Consider the following 21,128-nt stretch of genomic DNA (forward strand, 5'->3'; position numbering starts at 1 on the left):
CAACAGTCGTCCAATCACTACTTTGAACTTTCAATTCTTAGAATTCTTAGGGAGCTTTTCACATCCAGAGGAATGTAGATGTGTGAACATTGAGTCCCAGAATTTTCTAGTTGAAATTCATGCATTTGGTTGTATACTCAGTTTGGAGAAAGGTATCCTGGGAAGAAGGTTCATTGAAAACTTTAACTAGTCAGGAAAAAAGAGTAGAACAAACAAAATAGGTTCTGAAATTTTCTAGGGAAGCACATAAGAAAACAAACATTATGTTATTATTCTGGACATGTTACGTTACAATATCCCCATTTCATTTCAGAATGTCAGGGCTCCCATAGTCAAATATTTGGGGATGAAGACCTTCCATCTTCCCATATGAATCTACCTTTATTTTCCAAGCCTTGCTGTAGGACCTATAATATATTCACCACTTAAAGAACCATGTGAACTTGTCTTGGAAGGATCGTTATCAAACTGCCTATGTCTCTGCATAAAGTTTTATTGCCTTTGAGATGATACCATTTTTTTCCAACGGTGGCGCTGAGAATTGTTTTGTCAGTTTTGAGTTGTAAACTTGATTTCATCTCTGAAGTGAAAGCATATGAGTTCTGTAGACTGCACAATGCCTGCTAATGAACTGGATGTTTTGCAAACACCAAGGATCTCATTAGAGCAGAACAGCTGAAATGTGAAGTCCTGCAAATGTTTTTTTTTTTTTTTTGTCTCAATTTCTTAATAGAAAAACAGCATTGCTGCTGAAGAATTTCACTCTAGCATATATTTAAAAATATACCAGGGCTCAGAAATTGGGGATAATGCCTAATTAATAATAATAATTATTAATCACCTCTGTGCACTCGATTTGTTGAGGATAAGCAGTATGCTTGTATAGGTTGATCAGGGAGGTGATGCACACTGTTTGATTGCTTCAGTAACAGGAAACAAACAGCTAAATTGTTACTGTGTGAGAAATTTTATGAACTGGAATAGCCATAGCAACAAACCAGCCAATGAGAACTGTTTTTTATTAAGAACTGTTTTATTATTATTGGCTGTGTGAGGCATGTGATCCAGCTTAGGTCTGGGCATGTCTTTGTCTTCTTTGTGTTGTTTTTTTCTGATCTCCAAGTTAAGAGTTGTTGATATTCCCCAGAGCTGAATTAATCTGTATGTATCATGTTTATATACATTTTATAGATAGTTTTTCTAAACTAGGCCTCCCGCTCATTTTGAATGTGTGCTTATTTGGGGGGCTTATTTTTGCACTGGAAAGCTGTAAAACTCTTAACATAAACAAACCTTAATGAATATTTTTTTTTCCAGGATTGTGTGTCATAAGATCCCCTTTGGAATTTTAAATTGTGAGTCACCTATAGAGTCTTTTGCTAGATGGGCGGTAATAGAGATCAAATCAAATCAATCGACAAATAAATGGATAATTTCTACATAACAAAACATTTTTATTTTATTTACTTTGTATCCTGTATTTGTTATTTTGATAAGCAACTCAAGGTGGCAAACATATCCAACACATCTTCCTTCTCCTATTTTTCCGACAGCAGCCCTATGAGGTGGGTTGGTCTGAGAGAAAGGGACTGGCCCAAAGTCACCCAACTGGCTTCCATGCCTAAGTCATGATTTGAACGCGATGTCTCCCAGTTCCTAGCCTAGTGCCTTCACGACCAGACCCAACATTAGTTTGAGGAAAAACTAACAGATGTTGCAGAAAGGGTTCGGGTACACTTTGACTTCTTGGTATGACAATCTACTCATCCCATAACTGATTCGATGGCCATATTAAAATAACTGTCTTTTCAATAGACCATATGTGTGATTTGATCCTAAGATCAGCTATAGAGGACTGAATGACAGAATAACAGATTTGGAAAGGACCCTGGAGGCTTTCTAGTCTAACCCCCTGCAGAAGCAGGACACCCTATAATGGTCTCTTCTTAAAAGCCTCCAATGATGGAGCACATTGTCCTCACTGTCAGGAAATTTCTCCTTAGTTCTAGGTTGCTTCTCTCCTTGATTAGTTTCCATCTGTTGCTTCTTGTCCTGCCTTCAGGTCTTTGGGGAATAGGTTGAACCCCTCTTCTTGGTGGCAGCCCTCAAATATTGGAACCCTGCTATCATGTCACCCCCAGTCCTTCTTTTCACTAGACTAGACAAACCCAATTCCTGCAATTGGATATGTGTTTTAGCCTCCAGTGGCAACCAAAACTGGATGCAATATTCCATGTCTGATCTCACCAAGGCATTTATAAAGTGGTACCAACACTTTAACGTGATCTTGATTCTATCCATCTCTCTGTGTGTGTGTCTTTCACACACATAGATTAACCTTCTGTTGTTTTCATTTCCAATGGAAGTAAATCATGATTTAAAGAGGAGAGAAAAAGCACAATGATATATGGACATATGACAGAGGAAGGAAAATAACCAAGTGTTTGCATAACTTTGCCATATGCATTTTGGTTTTGCAGAGAAAAACAAGGGATGCAATTAGACTCCGATATCCCCAAATGAGTGATGTATTTAAAAACTAACATACAGCAAAGCAGAAACAGTAGTTCCTGTTCACTGCATTGAAGAGTGGTGTGCAGTTTTTTTTAAAAAATGATAAAGATTGTGGATAACACAGATTAATGGGTCATCATCTAGCAGGAGCCAAAATTTCCAGCCATTCCTACTGAATTCTACAGAGGATATAGGCCAGTGATGGCGAACCTTTTAGAGACCGAGTGCCCAAACTGCAACCCAAAACCCACTTATGCATCGTCAGGTGCCGGGTGCATATGGCCCATTGGGTGGGTGTGGCCCAATGGGTGGGTGTGGCTGCAGTGGTAACAGCAAACTGGGTGGGACTAAAAAGTTCAATCAATCAATTCCAACTTTGCAAGATCTTTTTTTTTCCCCGGAGAAGTTGAAATTGATTGATTGATTGAACCTTTTTTTTTTGTACACAGTGGCGGAGGCCTAAAGCGAAAAGGTTTTATAAAACCCAACTGAAGGCCTAGGACTGGGGCGACAGCACGTGTGCCCACAGAGAGGGCTCTGAGTGCCACCTCTGGCACCCGTGCCATAGGTTAACCACTACTGATATAGGTAGTCCTCATTTTACAATAATTTGTTTAATGATCGTTCAAACATGATAGGAAAGATGATTTACAAGCATTACTGATACTTATGACTGTAGCAGCATCTTCATGTGATCAAAACCTTCCCAGCTGGCTTTTGATAAGCCAATGGAGGAAAGCTGGATTTGCTTAATGACCAAATTTCTTCACTTAACAATTACAGTAATTCATTAAACAGACCTGGCAAAAAAGGTTGTAAACCTGGGCATTTAATGCCTTTCTTGCTTAACCACAGAAATTCTGGCCTCAATTGCTGTCGTAAGTCCTGATCTTTTTCATAGGAATGCTTATCTTAATTCCAAAGATCTATTGAAAAGGGATTTAAGAAAGAATAAGATAAATCAGTAGTAGAACTTCTTAGGAAATGACAGAACAAAACTTTATAAATAGAGTCCTCTATGGAGACAAGTGATTTTCTGAAGCTGCATGGAAAATAATAATAAGCAAAAAAAAAAACCTATCAGTATTATTGGTTAGTCTTTATGGACAGATTCAATGCTGTAAATTATATGAACATTCATCTTGAAAAATGTATTACATTTCTTTCTTAGTGAGACTTAAATTCTTTTCCCATGCATTCCAACGATGGAACTACCTAAGCAGTATTTTACAAATGAGTTTTGGTGGAAATCCTACCAGTTAAATAAGCTTGTATGCAAGTTGGTAGCCAGTCCCTATGATGGATACTTTTCTCTCTTTTTCATTTAAAGTGATGCAAAACCATGATCCTACAGTGATGGACAGCTGCTGCAAATCGCATCTGAAAATGCCAATCAAAACTCAGCTGCATTAGGCTACCCAAATAAATTCTCTTCCGATCTTGCCATGCATCATTGGTTAAAAGTAGTATGATGATTATGTGCAATTCAGACTTCCTGAAACTTTACCAAAGTTAGGGGGGGGAGGAGGAGGAGGAGGAGGAGGAGGAGGAGGAGGAGGAGAAGAAGAAGAAGAAGAAGAAGAAGAAGAAGAAGAAGAAGAAGAAGAAGAAGAAGAAGAAGAAGAAGAAGAAGAAGAAGAAGAAGAAGAAGAAGAGAGGAAGAGGAGGAGGAGGAGAGAAGGAGGAGGAGGAGGAGAGGAGGAGGAGAAGAAGAAGAAGAAGAAGAAGAAGAGAAGAGGAGGAGGAGGAAGAGGAGGAGGAGGAGGAGGAGGAGAAGAAGAAGAAGAAGAGGAAGAAGGAGAAGGAGAAGGAGGAGGAGGAGGAGAGAAGAGAAGAAGAAGAAGAGGAAGAAGAAGATGAAGAAGAAGAAGAAGAAGAAGAAGAAGAAGAAGAAGAAGAAGAAGAAGAAGAAGAAGAAGAAGAAGAAGAAGAAGAAGAAGAAGAAGAAGAAGAAGAAGAAGAAGAAGAAGAAGAAGAAGAAGAAGAAGAAGAAGAAGAAGAAGAAGAAGAAGAAGAAGAAGAAGAAGAAGAAGAAGAAGAAGAAGAAGAAGAAGAAGAAGAAGAAGAAGAACAACAACAACAACAACAACAACAACCTGCCCAACAACAACAACAACAACCTGCCCGGTAACTGTCTCCCTTGAAATATTCTAACCTTCTTGAAAATCAATGATCAAATCAACATCAAGTCAATGTTTACTCTTGGCAACCCTGTGAATAGAGTTATCCAGGATGATGTATACTCAGTGTGGCTCTTCAGATATGATTGAGTCCATTGCCTTGCTACTGGTTGCCCATTTCTTCTATTTCCTTTCAACTTTTCCAGCATCAGAGAGTTCCCTAGAGAACTAGATCTTCTTACCAATATCTCTAAAATATAATACTTTGAGCCTGGTCCTGTCTGCCTTGAGTGAGAAGTCTGGGTTAATTTCATCTATCAATTTCCTTTTTGTGCGTTCCACAAAGTTTAAATGCTAGCGTTAAGACCAGCTGGTGTTATTATTCTCCTCTGGAAAAAAAAAATCGAAATGTGTTAATTTGTGACACTTCTTTATTTCTTTCATTCATGTGAAATGAAAACAAAGCAAAAAAAAAAAAAAGGTTGATATATAGGCTACTACAAACTTCAGAAACTTATTTTTTTTTTCATAGGAGAGACTTCTACAAAAAAAGGAGAGATTTCCTACCTAGATTTCCCCTGTGTAATGCAAGAAGAAGCCATTATTTTTGGCACTTCTGAATTTCATCTTCTCCTTCCAACAGATCAGGAGAAGGATTAGAAATCACGTGTGGTAGGAGGAAAGAAAAAAAAGAGCTGTCTTGGGAATGTGATATTACACAGATTAAATGATAAATGAAGGCTGTGCTTTAGGTTTTGATGAAAACCTAGGGAAGTTTGGAAAGGAGAATGGTGCATCAGCTCATAAACGTGTTCCTTGTCAGTCGGTGCAAACAAGAACATACGTATCTGCAGAACTGTTCAACCTAGGTGCAGCTTTACCCCACTTTTATGGATAAATTAAAAATATTGGTCCCCTTATAGAAAGCCCTTGGGCCTCTGTTATGAAGAGATTAACAATGGAGAATGTAACAGTAACAGAATTGGAAGGGACCTTATAGGTCATCTAGTCCAACTCCCTGCTCATGCAGGAGCTCTATACTATTTCTGACAGATGTCTGTCCAGTTTCTTCTTAAAAGCCTCCAATTATGGGGCATCTACAACTTCTGAAGGCAATTTGTCTCACTGATTAATTGTTCTGACTGTCAGGAAGTTTCTCCTTAGTTGTAGATAGCTTCTCTCCTTGATGAGTTTCCATCCGTTGCTTCTCGTCCTGCCTTCAGGCGCTTTGGAGAATAGCTTGACTCCCTCTTCTTTGTGGCAGCCCCTCATATACTGGAATACTGCAATCATGTCACCCCTTGTCCTTCTCTTCATTAAACTAGACATACCCAATTCCAGCAACCATTCTTTATATGATATAGCCTCCAGTCCCCTAATCATCTTTGTTGATCTTCTCTGCCTTATTATTAGTTTTGTTTTGTGTGCCATCAAAAATTCTTACCCTTCCAACGTAAATGGAAGTGATAATAGCATGACCTATCTAATTGCTATAATCCAATCAGAACTGGGATTATATGTAAACCATAGGAGATAAGGGAAAAGAACAGAACAGGGATAACAACTTATGAAAACAATCATAAAATAGACTTTACTATATTTTAAGAGCATAAAAGTTAAAACTCCAGCCTGAAGATGACAAATGGGACTTCATCAAAACGTCGCCAAGACACTTCCAGTTTTACGCAGGAGAAAACCCAAATAACCAAAGACCTACATACAAACACCTGCGAAAACCTCAGAAAACACACACACACACACACACACACACACACACACACACACACACATATATATATATATATATATATATATATATATATATATATATATATATATAAAATTACATTAAAAATTGAAGAATAGCGATTCCTGGGTACATACATTTCAGTAAAAAAGGAAAGCGATCACCAGGAAGTAAAACACCAAGGTTTTAATAAATAAAATCAAGCTTTCGATGGCTAACATCTGTATCCTGACGATGATGGCAGATGTTAGCCATCGAAAGCTTGATTTTATTTATTAAAACCTTGGTTTTACTTCCTGGATCGCTTTCCTTTTTTACTGATATATATATATATATATATATATATATATATATATATATATATATATATATATATATATATATATATATATATATGTTGAGCTACCTCAGAATGCCTTCCAATAAAAGGGTTGGCATTTATGTAAGGACTTGCAAACGTAGATGCAATCACTTGAAATAAGTGATAAGTGGCTATTAGCAAGATATATAATTAATTGAGCTACCTTTTTGTTGGAAAATAGATATATCAGGGATGAGACAGACACTTTTCTCAGATGTGTGATGGTTTCTAAAGAGATGCGCCAGTTTTCATTAAAAATAAATCTGCTTTGACACTGTCTTTCCTAGTCATCTCTTGTGAATTTTTTTCAGAAGAGGTTGGACTGGGAAAAAAACAGACACAAAATCCCCGTGACCTTCTAATACAGATAAGCAAGGACACTGTTGCAAAACAATTCTACTGGCAGCTGAGTAGGAAAATGCAGGCTATATTTGTAATAATTGATGTTCATTTTGGGGTGCCTGCTTAGTATATGTAAAAGGCTAAAAGCAATTCTCTTTTGGTCTGGATATGGTTTCCATCTATCTTGTTTTTGGTAAAGTCCTGATATAACATTACATTGTTCATTTTTGCCTATGTGAGAACTATCTCTCTATAATTTCCATAGGATTATAGGCTGCAAATTTATGCAGACTTACCCATGAGTTTCATAAGTGCACTGCTGACTAATCCTGACTAATAGATCTGTCTCTGATTCACTTATACTTCCTTGCTACTAATTGGTATGTCAACAAATGCTAAATGCCATTCTTCCTGTTCCCGTTTTACAACAGAAGAATCAGTTATTTCTTGCTTCCTAATTCCACTCTCTCTATATCTGTTTTTTTTCTGTGTAATGTGAATGCTTCTGTAGCTATCTGAATTCCATGTGTGAAGCTTGAATCAACCAAGGCATTTGACTTCTTGAACTTCTAAGGATTCAAACATTTATGGATATGAAGCATATCATGCAATTATTACTGCAAGCTATTTGTCACGGCACATTTTAGGTCCATAAATCCAGAACTAGCAAAATAATCCATGGAAGCAGTGCTTCACAACACACCCAACTCAGACAAATACACTAAGATCAAAATATCCAAAGCCATGGATTCATCAACCTCTGTCTTGTTATCTACTTTCCGTTTGATGGAGAAATATACCAACATATCAGAGAAACACTAATAGGACCAACACTTTGGGAACTGACAGAAGACATCTTAATGCAGCAACTAGAAACTATAGCATTCCATTACATACAATCAAAAATATGTGTCAGGTATGTAAAAAAGCAACAAATATCTTTGAGTCACCAGTTTGAAAGGCTTTTTTATATTATCTTATAGCTTCTGATTCGTCACCTCTGAAGAAGTATGGGAACTTTTACAAGATAAGCTCGCACACATATATGCACGCACACAGAGACCCATACTGTGCCTTCTTATTCTAATGTTCTTTTATCTCTCTTACTCTCTTTTTTACTTTCATTTGTGACATTTTCTCTCTCTCTCTCTTAAGAAGGACACATAACCAGAGGTCTGAACTCTTGCAGGCATCTTTTGGAATTTGATTCAAATGTCAGTTGGCCCGAAGGCCTGGTGGATATGGTCTTGTTTGAGGAATTTCTTGACTAGGCTTGATGACTGGAGGGTGAGGAGACAAGGTAAAAGTCATGCTGTACTTTTTTGATTCTTTATCTCATTGGGTTGGTTTCCTATCTTCACACTTCTGTCAGTGACCTTGTCTCATTCCGAAGAACAGATTGCAGTCACCTGTTTGGGAAGAGTCCTTCTTCCTTCACTTTGCATTGAGAGGTTTTGGAAAGCTTAGCAGATAGCACCAACCCATTTCTGTATCCTCTGCCAATCCTTATTGTCTTCACTGATGTGGATTGGTTTTGCTAGCTCTCTGTTTTTCAAGCCACACCAGGCTTATGGACTGCTTACCAACCAAATAGGTCTTGATGGATCTCCTGGGATTTTTTTTTTTTTTTTTTTTTTTTTTTGCAACAGGCAGTAACCATATATCAAACCCATTTAGAATCAGCGGGAGCCTGAATCTTCACTGCCAGACTGAGTCCCATCCTCCTATTTACTTGCGACACACAAGCTTTGACCTATCTTTCACTGCAGCTCAGGAGCTTTGATAGAAAGCTTGGATACTCATTGTCAGAACTGGGGGGAAAGTCAAGATTTCAAAAGACTTTACGCTTTGAATAGAGTGATTCATGGGGAGGGCTGTCCATCTGCTCTCACCATGGACTGCTGATACCACCCAAAGAGCAACCAGCTCTTGTTTATTTCACTAGCTCGGCTAATGATTGCCAAAGGCGTTGGGAAAATCAGCAAGGTGACTCTCATTAAGAAGACAAATCACTTTCCCTCCCCTATAATTTTCATTTGATTGAATATTGGTGTGGCTATAATGGAACAGTAATTTCCAAACATATTAAGAACAGATTGTGCCTTGAGGCAAAGCCCTGGAAAAGGTGGCGTTAAATGTACATAATCCAAGGGGGAGCAAATGGGAGTGGTTTTGTGCCACTTCGCCCATCAGTTCATTTCAGAACTCCCTTTGGTTTAATATCTTATTCCAAACTTCCTTTGAAAGCATTATTTAGCAGTGAATGTGGCTCCACATATGAAGAGAGAAGTGTACATAATCTACTTAGCCACCTAGAACCAAGGAGAAATTTCCTAGTGGTGAGAACAATTAATCAGTGGAATGCCTGGGCTCTAGAAGTTGTGGGTGCCCCATCACTGGAAGCTTTTAAGAAGAGATTGGACAGCCACTTGTCTGAAATGGCGTAGTTGGACTAGAAGACATAGTCTATGTTCTATGTTCTACTTACAAAGAATAGGATGGTTCCAAAAATGAAGAAATGAAGAAAATGAAGAAAAAAAGTGAAACTGAGAATGAAAATGGAAGCTAGGCGAGGAACAGAAAAGTTTATGTAAAAAGGGTCAGATGGAAGGGATATGAGAGAGTAGATCATTCAAGGAAACCAGAGAGAAATATTATGCCATCCAAAGGAATACCAGTCTATGTATGTGTAAAACCCACTACTTACTTGTGGGGAAGTAGGCATTTTTTAAATCCCATTTGTATTGAGCTATCTGTATTTCTGCCTCGATGCCATGTGAAAGAGTAAAGGGGAATTAAAAGTATTTGTTTCATTTTCTGATAGGGAAATGAAAAATGCTGTGCTATTTTTACTTTTTTTGTGATGGTTTGCAAATTAAATACAAAGTAATTACAGAGTTTAAACAAACCACTTGCACAATGAATGTGCAAGAAGGTGCAAGTATGAGTTTGATTGGTTTCATTCTTAAAATAATTCTATCCAAGACTACCTGCTGAAGATTTGGAAATCTTGGGATACTCTTAGCTTTGAGTTAGCATATGATTCCTTCCTTCCTTCCTTCCTTCCTTCCTTCCTTCCTTCCTTCCTTCCTTCCTTCCTTCCTTCCTTCCTTCCTTCCGTATGTATAAGAATGAGTTGCTTGGTAGTTCCCTTTGAATTATATCAAACTTTTTTTTTCTTAGATGCAGTGTAAGGGGAAAAAAATTGGTCCATCCCTGTTACCTTCTCCTTTGTCAATGTTATATAATTGATTGATTGATTGATTGAGTGAGTGAGTGAGTGAGTGAGTGAGTGAGTGATTCTGTGGGCAACAATAAGAAGAAAAACACCAGAAATACTTTTTTCTATTACTTAATAAAGTGAAATATTTACCATTTTTTATATTTTTTAAAAAATGATGTGTTTCCTTTCTCCCCAGGTAATTGTAGGTCTTTGATTGGGTTTTTCTATATATGAGAATTTGGAGTTTATGGTGAAATAATAATAATAATAATAATAATAATAATAATAATAATAATAATAATAATAATAATAAAAACAAACCAGAATCTGCTGCATAAATATTCACCAATGGAGAATGCTCTAAGATGAACTGCATCGTTCAACTTGCTTAGATAGCCTCTTTGCGCAGCACAATCACTTTATCCCTCTTGATATTGTTGTGTTTGCTGTGTAAAAGTGAAGGAAGAGGGGAGCCCCACTGGGCTCCATCATAATACCATGTAAGAATCTCCCTTAGTTTAGCTGTAATTGAAGAAGTCTCTGCTCATTTTCAGAAAATCTGATCTATAATTTACTAGCATCAACCCAGCAAAAGAGCAAAAGGGAGGAAGACAGCCCTTAAAACTCTTACACAAAGATCAGTGTAAAGTTTGACAATCTACCATAGAAGCATCTGCCAAACCTCATGGAAGGTTTTGTTAAGCCTGTTTTTGAGCTCTCCTTATCCATTTAGTCCTTCTACCTCCCGCCTTGCTCTACTGCTAACTATTATTTTTCCCAGACTTAAATCCATACTATATTTAGAGGTAACTGAATATAGTGGAGATCAAAAGAAATATGCGTTCTCCCTCCCTCCCCACTTGATGATCTCTCAAAGGATTAAATCTCATTATATTGTGTTCACTCAACCTCTTGAGAATCTTGCTTGCTATAAGCTTGCTTGCTTGCTAGAAGTGATGCTTTTATGTTATGAGAGAGATCATTTCAATATAAAAAGGTTGCTGTTGGCTGCAGCAAAGGATATATTCTTTGGTTAAATTTTCAACTGTGAAGATGAGTCGGGATGAAGGAAGAGTTACCTAACTATTACTAATCAGATGAAATCCATTACTGGAAAAGATGCACAGGAAGAAAAATCCTATGGAAATGATAAGTTTTTTTAAAAAGTCCTAATAGAATAACAGAGTTGAAAGTGATCTTGCGCAATAGGTGAATAGAGAGATGAAGAAGGGCAAAGCGTATTTTTGTGCAGAAACATGACGCATAAATACTATAAACAGTTCCTTCCATAAGAAGCATCCCCAAGGCATGCCATTTGAGCCTAAAAAGCTTTTTTTCTCTCCCCACCATGTAAATAAATAGATTATCATTTTGCTCTTATGTAAGTTGTCACCTTCCCTGCCTAGCGGTGACTGGAGGCAGACAGGATTTGCAATTTATGTGTTTTACGGCACCCTTTAATTGGTTTGATCAGAAGGGAACCATAAGCTTATTTCCGAACAAACAAACGGAACAGAAGTGATAGATGACATTTGGCAAAGCAGTTTTAGATGGAGGCTAGGCTGCCTTTGTAGAATGGATATGAGTCATCTCCTACCCATGATGATAAGTAGTTGGTAAATCACAGACTTAACTAGCTAAAATAGGTATGAAAGGGTAGATTGTAGAAATAATCTTCTTTATGGGAAAAGAATACCGTATTTTCCGGCGTATAAGACGACCCCTGACTTCGGTGCCGATTTCCATGCCTAGAAAGTCATCTTATCTGCCGGAAACTACTGTAATTTCAGGTGTATAAGACTTCCGCGCCAATTTCCGTGCTTTAGAAAGTCGTCTTATACACCGGAAAATATGGTACTCCAAATAACTTTATTTCTCACAATATTAGTACTTTAGTGAATGCACATTTCTAGAAGTTTTCTAGAAAAAAAAAATAAAGCCAGATCTACATCTTCCAAAATGATTCTCTCTACAGGATATTAGCCACTAATCCATATTTACAATGGGCAGATATAATATATATATATGTATTATAGTTCAACATCAAGTGCACTCATGAATTCTCTTTAAAGAAACAAGTATACAACGGGTGACTGTTTCAAACTATCCATCAGGAGCAAATGCCATTAAAAAGCCATTAAAAGACAGATTTCATTTTAAAACAAGCAAAGGAACATAAATAGAGAAGAGCCACCATTAAAAAGAGCCTAAGTAGATAATATCTTCAAAGATGTCTATAAAATAGGGACAGCTTTATAGAAATACAGAATCCTTCAAATAATCCGAACTTGAATTATTTAGGACCTTGAAAACCAAAGCCTCTGTTTCATAGTGGGCCAAGAAATGCATTGGCATGAAGATAATATGATTTCAATTATATAAAAGCTTTGCCTCCATTTGATCTATATGGATGAATTCTGAACAAAGATTTCTAATCCTCAATATCATTAATAATTTTCAAAGATACATAGTAAGTAGAATCAATTTGGTGATCTATTCTGGATATTTGCAGAGTCAGGGAGAAGAAAGAGGAGGAGTGTGAAGTCCTTGGTGGTGTCTGAGTTTGATTGTTTTCTTGCAGATGTTTCATGACCCAACCGGGTAATATCATCAGTGATAGAAGAGTAGGGATTGCAGAAAGGAGAAGAGAAAAAACACATAAGTAAAACTAGGTTTCCCTAAGAGGAACCACAAATATCAGCTCCGATGTCACAGAGCAAAAAGTCCCATGTTAGATGAATCCATCTAATCAAATTTGTGGCTGAAAAAGAAAAAAGAAAAAAAAAAGGCTCTATTCATATACTAGTTTCAGCATAGTGTACTACTCTCTAGAGTTTCATTTTAGTTGATAAACAAAATGAGAACAAAATGTAACTGTGCAGAATATCCTCCAATCTTAGAGTACAGAAGAGGTTTCCCAATTTCCATTGACATTTTGCTGGAAATGGATAAAAAAGAACTAGTGATTTCTGAATGTACTAATTAAAAAGGACTGTGAAGGGAATTATATTAGTTCATTTTCTACTACTAAGCACCACATATGCCTAGAAGAACCAAGTATCTTTGTTTCTTCGCTTTCTACTGTTTTCAACACATCTTTCTTTCTTTCTTTCTTTCTTTCTTTCTTTCTTTCTTTCTTTCTTTCTTTCTTTCTTTCTTTCTTTCTTTCTTTCTTCTTTCCTTCCTTCCCTTTCTTTCTTTCTTTCCCCCCTCCCTCTTCCTTTTTTCTTTATTTTTCTTTATCTTTTCACTTTGTAAAAAAAATCTTATAGACACACAACACAACAATTTGTTTGTGTCCCAGTTTATGAATCCCCCAGAATATCAGGGCTGTCCAGAATTCTATTTTTCAAACCTGGCTCAGTTGAGATATTATGAAGGAGACTATGTTCAACATCTTTTTTTTTTCTTGCTTTGTCTTGTTTAGTTTATATAAAGCAACTCTGTTTGTGGAACCCACTTACTGGACCCGCTTAGCTAAACCATAGTTACTCCAGTCAAGTCAAATCAATGTTTATTACAGTCGAAGACCAGAACAAGTTAAAACACTGAAGGCATATATAGTTAAAAATTCTAGAATAAAATAATAAATAACAAAATAAAATCTATGTTAAAATCATAATCTGTCAGTCCAATCTCTCAGTTTCACATAAACAAAACACAGCATGGCCTAAACTATAATATAACACCAATCCTTAAACTGTGAAGGCCTACAGTCATGAAATACGGAAAGGCAACAAAGCAGTAGTAAAAGATTTGCTGCATTAATCATGTGAAATATCTATGATGGATTAATCAGCAGATTTCAACGAATCCCAGTGCTGCTGTGCAGAATCCAGCCATCTGATAGTTACTTCCTTACTTGCATGACATATAGAAGCATAAATGATCAATCTGACCTGGTTTGTGTAACACGTAGGCTAAAAAGGTGGTTAGCTAATTTGTGATGCAGTGAATCATGTTACCACACCCTCTGCTTTTGTGAAAGTATCTCTTTATTTTTCACCACATTGTAAGTCAGACTCAAACTAGAGTCTTTTAAATGTGGTGAGTCACACTCAATCTAGTCTTGCTTTGCCCTAATTGGTCAAATTAGCACTTAAAAGGATATGGAATGCCATTATCTTTCATTATGATTATAACGACCCTTTTCACTGTGTGAATATGGAAGGAAACCGCTTCTGTGAATGCTCTTATTATGGAACCTTATTTCTTCTGTGCTCTCCAAGCATTCATGCTCAATCTGTCTACCGGTTACCCTTGTAGGTTATTTCAAAGTGCTATAGTTTTAAAAAGTTACTTGAGATTTAGTTAAGCATGCTATTATGAGAGCTTGATTTCTGCTAACATCTATGCTTCACTGCCAGGAAAAAATTTTATGGGTCCCAGGATTAGAGCACTGGGAGCTGTAAGCGTGCTGTTGAAGCTATAATGTACCATTCAGATCAAAATCAATCATAGCATCTTCATCTCATTATGGATTTAATTTTCTTCTGTGTATTAAGCTTAAATGTCAGATGGCTGGGAACATAAACAAAGGGACAGGGGTATCAGGAGCCAACCGTTCCTTGTGGTGGAAGTGAGAATCTGCAGGTGTGCGAAAGAACAACCAAAGCAGAAATGACATGTCTTTCCTTTGGTTTCATTGATTTCCAGTAGATTTTGGTCCATCTTTGCAGTGAAGGAGAAGTAGTACTTCTATGTACCTTTAGAAAAGAACTGAAGGTTGGATGTTTGTTTGTTTTTTTTCTGCAAAGGAGAATCGTCTTTCAGAAAGTCACAGAAACATTTGCTGTTTTCCAAATCTATGATCCTACCATCTAAAGCTCTTTAAAAAGAGCTTGAAGCTACCTTTCCCGTGTCAGAGAGGAGAGGGAAGAGCATAGTGTTTGCCATTCATTAAATGTGCCGTGTCTGGGTGAGGATCTACAATATTCCAACATGAGACTTTAGTGAAGACACTCTGGAGACTCTGGTGCTACCTTGGTCCCCGGGCTCATCAAAACTAAGAACATTTATAGGCGGAATTGAACAATCATTATGTACATTAGCAGGATTTTTGCAAGGTAGCTGGAAAATTAGATCTAATTTCACTGGGGAGAGGAACAGCCTGCCTCAGCAAGAAGAATGGTTTTCAAACAACATTGATTCATTTCAGCGTGGCATATTTTCGAATCCCGTTCTCATTTATGTATTTATTTCTAAACAGGGAGCAGCCGTGGATTCGGGATTCTGTAAGGTGGAAGGTCAATCAGCTATTAAGTTCTACTTCATTTCCCAAACACTGTTGCTCTTTATTAAGGGCATTTTCTTTTGTTTTATTTCTCTCCCCCCCCCCAGGGAATGTAGTAAAACAACCATCACCACAGTCACTGTGATTCTGTATGTAGATATGCCTGCGGGAACCGTTACCGTATCGGTAACGGTTCCCGCAGGCATATCTACATACATCATCGTCCCTGTATTTTTGTTTTTATTGATGACCGATAAATCCAGAGAGAGTCTTCAAAGTGAAAAAGAGAATTAACTTTCTCCCTCACCCACTGTCATTCTGCAGCCAGCTCCAGTCAGTTTTGCATGTACATGTGTCTATCCATCTGTGTGTATATCAACATATACTGTACACAGAAATTATGCCTCAAAGCATTTTGTTACATATTTTGTGTTGCTTCTGCTATTTATGTAAGTCCCTGGAGCAATCACCTCTTTCATTTTAAGTGAGATAATTTGATTCCTTGGTTTGCATACTTACAAGTGATGCCCTTGCATTTAGAGAAATCCAAACCTAAATTCAGAAACCCAGAATGAGCAGGTCCTTAATTAGATTCTAAAGCTGGCCAACATGGTTTTCAAACTAGCAACTGGAAGATTTTCTGTTCAATGAGATAAAATAGGGCATGGATAAGCACTAAAGAAACCCTTTCCTGAATTTTTCTACTGCAATCATTACAATAATGTTAATTTTTTCTGAGGTTCACAGCCCTACAGTTCTTAAGACTGCACAAGTGATCTCCAATATTTTTTTTCCTCAATTGTAAATCAAATTTAGTCTCTCAAACAACTAACATCAGATATTTTCCTCTGTTTCTCTCTTTCACCTCTAAAGCATTCAAAAGATGTGGGAAGACCCCAGACACCATTAAAAGAGACAAGTCTAGAGTCATGGACCCAACCACCGGTAAGCAAGAACATTTAATTTAAGTCTAAGTTGGTTATGCTTTCCTGAAAAAGGAGAGGAAATTTAGATGGTTCCATTTGAAATGTGTGAATGGAATCCACCAATGGCAAAAAGTTTGTGGGAATCATATTTCAAGATATTTAAGTTTAAGTTCACACCAAGTTTATTCTTTTTGCCTTAGAAGATGATACGATACGTGATAAAAATCTCTCCTGAATATTGTGTTCAAGAACACTTATTTGAGGACATTTCTTCTTAAGTCTTATTCACCACAGATAGAATTAATGAAGAAATCTATTTCTTTTAATGATTATTTTCATATTTCTTTGAGAAAACATTAAGCAAACTGGCATTTTTTTCCCAGTTGCTTTGGGCTACATCATTCCTGCTCACTGAATATTCTCACAGGGACTGATGGTTGAATAATTATCTTTCACCTATACATACATAACGCCTTGGTAAGGCCACACTTGTAATACAGCATCCAGTTTTGGTCACTACGATGTAAAAAAGATATTGAGACTCTAGAAAGAGTACAGAGAAGAGCAACAAAGATGATCAGGGGACTGGAGGCTAAAACATATAAGGAACGGTTGCTGGAATTGGGTATGTCTAGTTTAATGAAGAGAAGGATGAGGGTGACATGATAGCAGAGTTCCAATATCTCAGGGGCTGCCCCAAAGAAGAGGGAGTCAAAATGTTCTCCAAAGCACCCGGGTCCAGGGCAAGGAGCAATGGATGGAAACGACATTGCCACAAGTCTAATGTGACATGCTGAATTTCAAAAAGTGTCAAGATAAGCTGAGTCTGGGATGTCTTACTAAGGAGACAGACCTAAGGTTTTCTTACAAGGAGAAAGGAAATGATGGGGCAAAGGAGTAAAGCAAGGCATGATTCTAGAAAGACAGCAATATTGATAAGAATTGTTAAAATCTTTCCAAAGTATCCAATGGTAGCTTTGGGGCTGTAATGATGATTCATAGTACATCTTCAGTTCCATCTATTTCAGTTCACCCTGTGGTCATGTTAATGAAACTTTATTTTACATGGCTGTACAGCATCCAAAATGACTATTAGAACTGAGCTTTTCATTTCTCCAGCTCATTTCAAATGTCAACTTTACTTGTAGACACAAAGAGTTTGTTGCCCTCAATCGGAATAAATTATGAAGCTCACAGTTTGTGGATCAGTTCTCCAATTTGTGCCAAGGGTGTGTTTTAATGTCATCATCAAGATATATCTGGGGTGTGGGGCCAAAGTCAAGCCACACGAGCCCAGAACATATGACAATGGTCCACAGTCGGTACAATGATATATTGCACCCAGTGTGGGGCACTAGCTACCGTGTGAGAAACAGAAATGTACAAATTAAGTTAATGTCTGCAGACTGTTATGAGCAGTTCATTAACTCTGAGGATGGAATTCTTTTTAAGTCTGCCCAATGACAGTTAAAGGTGAAGGGTTTTCAGAGGAGTATTGGAAAATCTTAAGGTCCATCAGTTTTGACTCGCCAAGAAAGAAATTACAGCCGTTCACTTCAACGGATGAGGAAACTGATGAATGACAGCATTTGATGCACAACATTTAACTTGAAAATTGTATAATGTATTATAATTTCGGGATTGGCTATGGGGCTTACAATTGTTCTTTGCCTTATAGAAAACGGCTTCATTTTTTATAGTCATTGTTTATAGATGATCTTACCCAAAGAGGTGGAAAAATGAAACAAGAGTTGGGTTTACTTATAATGCCTCTCTTATTTGTAGGTTGTTTTTTGTCTCCTTCTTAGAGATTCTGGGAGGCATAGTTTAAAATATTTGAAGGGACTCATGTTGGATAGGGTGAAGCTACATTGATCCTGGATAATTTATTTTTGTCTTCCCATTCTTCGTGTCATTTGGAATACATTTGGCTTAAATTTTGTAGGTTAGAGTTACTATCCTACTTAATACTTGCATGAGGTTACCTCTCCAACAGACAGATTCCATTTGTCCATATAGCTAGTTCCTAAAATAAAAATGGCAATGGATAATTCCAGTAGACCAATGTGCTGGGCGCACATATCATACTAAACCACCATGTGTGGTTTGTTTATTTGTTACTATGCTGTTATGAATCAGGATTTATAACTCAGTTTTATGTGCAAGAATTAGTCATGAAAGCTTGTATAGGAAACCATGGCTAAAATGAATTAGGCTAATACGTTGCCCCAAATATAAGGGGGGAAAAATGATTGAGGATTGTTTAAAACAGTGTTTTTAAGGTTCTCCTTTTTTTTTCTTTAAAGAATGTAATTCAGAACAAGTGGGATTGAAATTAAGAGGTATACTTAAAATAGAGGTGATTCTTTTAAGCCAGTCAAATTTCTTCATTCTCTCTGCTGTAATCAGATGAAATGGAAGCTTAAACGTTTACTGTCTTTGATGTCTTTCAAGTTAGTCGTAAAGGAATTTTAGTATAATACACAAAAGCGATATTGTTTGAAACTGAGACTTCCTTTTCTTTTTTATGACCCATCAAAATTACAAAGTACTCACAAATTGAAGCTTTTTCTTTGTTCAAGAAGATCACCCAGTCTCTCATCCATATCACCATTTAGTGTGTTTAGGCTGTCTTTTGAGAAAGCATCTTAGCTTTTTCTTGGGGATCACATTCAATCAAACAAATCTTTACAAATTACAAAATGTAACAGAAAAACAAAATTTAACAGACAAACACACATCACTTGCAGTCATAAAATTGTAGAAACAAGCCAATTGTAGAAACAAACCACTTAATCTAAGCTTCCTCTTCTGTTCAAGCCATAGCTAATTGTTCCAAACAATCTATTATATGAATCTATAGTTTAAATTTAATTTCATAACTTTTTTTTGGGAAGCAATTAAAATGTCTACTTTGGATATATAGCAAAATCCTCAACTGAATGCAAACAGCCCCTTCCTTCCTTCCTTCCTTCCTTCCTTCCTTCCTTCCTTCCTTCCTTCCTTCCTTCCTTCCTTCCTTCCTTCCTTCCTTCCTTCCTTTCTTCCTTCCTTCCTTCTGCCCAAATGAAGAAAAAAGCAACTAAATCATGTGGTGTTAAGATCCCCAAGAAGTATAGCACCTATAAAATACTTTAAATAATACAATAGTTAAGTACTGAAATACTGTTTTAATATGCCATTATTTTAATACCCTACTAAAATTTTAAAATTTGATATAGTAAAATATTTAAGGTGAAAACTGATTGACTATCAAGGCACTTTATTGAAATATTTATTAAGATTTCAAGTCAGTGCCACTAATTGACTTCCATGAGTTCAGGAATTTAAACCAGCAAAAATTTTAGCTTATTTATCTACAGTAACTAAATGCGATACTTGTTAAAGGGATTGATCTACCTGGCATACTGTTACAAAGAATTTTGCTGTTTGTAAGATAAGAGTGAGAACACCAGGATACTTTGGAAAAAAATAATAATTATTTATATTGGCTGTTTATAGTATGGAGTATGTATGAAGTGACTAGCTAGCAAGCCAGAAGACATTATGATTGGATCTTCCTGGTTACTCATAGCTTTCTTTTCAGGATATTATTCACCTGATCATAGGTCATGTCATTCCACAAGCTTTATGTGCTGTTTTTGGCTGTACCCCAACTTTCTAAGGCAATGGAAGAACACTGCCAATATCACCATTTCTAAACATTATGATTGGAAATTCAACTTTATTTAGACATTATATATTCTTATCCAGACCATCAAATTAATTTGGGCAGACCTGCCTCCAGGTGCAGTGCTGCACTGTGTACATAGCATGCCACTTGGACTGTTCATGCAGGGAGTAAAGTAGAGAATCTGCAGCATGTATATGACTCTGCCAGCCTTGCAAGGTAGTCTGAACAAGAAGCACCCCAGATGAACTAATCCTACTTTATTGTAAGGTTACATTAGCAAAATCTCACAAGATTGAATATATTTCTCCCCTCCTGTCTTTCTGGTCTTTGGAAATCTAGGCAGGGTCCTTTCTGAAGTCTTTCCCATGCTGTTCCCCCATCTATGGACTAAGTTGCCTCTTATCAGACCATTGTCTAGGCTGCAGATTTTTCTTCTGTCTCCCAAGGTCATTTACACATACCTTACAGACTCTTCTTCCTATCTTACGAAACCGAGATGTAGATTATTTGAATGAATGCTGCCTTTGGTTGCATTCTAACCATATGTGTCCTTGATATTTAATCTGTACTAATTTCTGCTATTGCTGTTCATTGTGCCTAATAAGGCACATGTTTATATTGATCAACAGTCTTAGGTATTTGGAATACATAAATTCAGATGACGAAACATCTCTTGTCTGTCCATTTGCATTTTTACATTTTTCCCCCTCCTGCATCTGTATTTATTAATAACAGTTGTAAATATGAAAAACGGTCATAACTCACTTTGTTCAGTGCCATTGTAATTTTGAATGGTCATTAAATGAATTGTTGTAAGTCAAGGACTGCCTGTACAATTACTTGCATTCTGTAGGTGATTAGAAGTTGGCTGATTGAATGCCAGCTGTTAGGAATCAATGTTGACAGCTCTGTTGAAATTAACTATAATTGATTTTACAAATGACTGTGGGTACATTGAATTGATTATATCAAACAGTTAAGCCTGTGTC

The 21,128-nt window shown here is 36.9% G+C and overlaps 1 protein-coding gene across 13 annotated transcripts in view; it reads left to right on the forward strand.

The window, feature by feature from the left end:
• Positions 1-21,128, forward strand: part of PCDH11X (protocadherin 11 X-linked) — a 495,127-nt gene that overhangs the window by 267,578 nt on the left and 206,421 nt on the right. For 12 of the 13 annotated variants that reach the window (XR_005555087.1, XR_005555088.1, XM_039330016.1 and 9 more), the window contains one exon: positions 16,414-16,485. The exons of the other annotated variant lie outside the window; for it this stretch is intronic. Coding sequence is in view for 10 of the 12 variants with exons in the window: in XM_039330016.1 (XP_039185950.1) it covers positions 16,414-16,485 (72 nt within the window). In the remaining 2 variants the exon portion in view is untranslated. The remainder of the gene's footprint in view (positions 1-16,413; positions 16,486-21,128) is intronic. 13 annotated transcript variants of the gene reach the window in all.

Source organism: Crotalus tigris, unplaced genomic scaffold (genome assembly GCF_016545835.1).
Source record: "Crotalus tigris isolate CLP2741 ecotype Arizona unplaced genomic scaffold, ASM1654583v1 scf7180000017622.5263843, whole genome shotgun sequence".
Taxonomy (NCBI): Eukaryota; Metazoa; Chordata; class Lepidosauria; order Squamata; family Viperidae; genus Crotalus; species Crotalus tigris.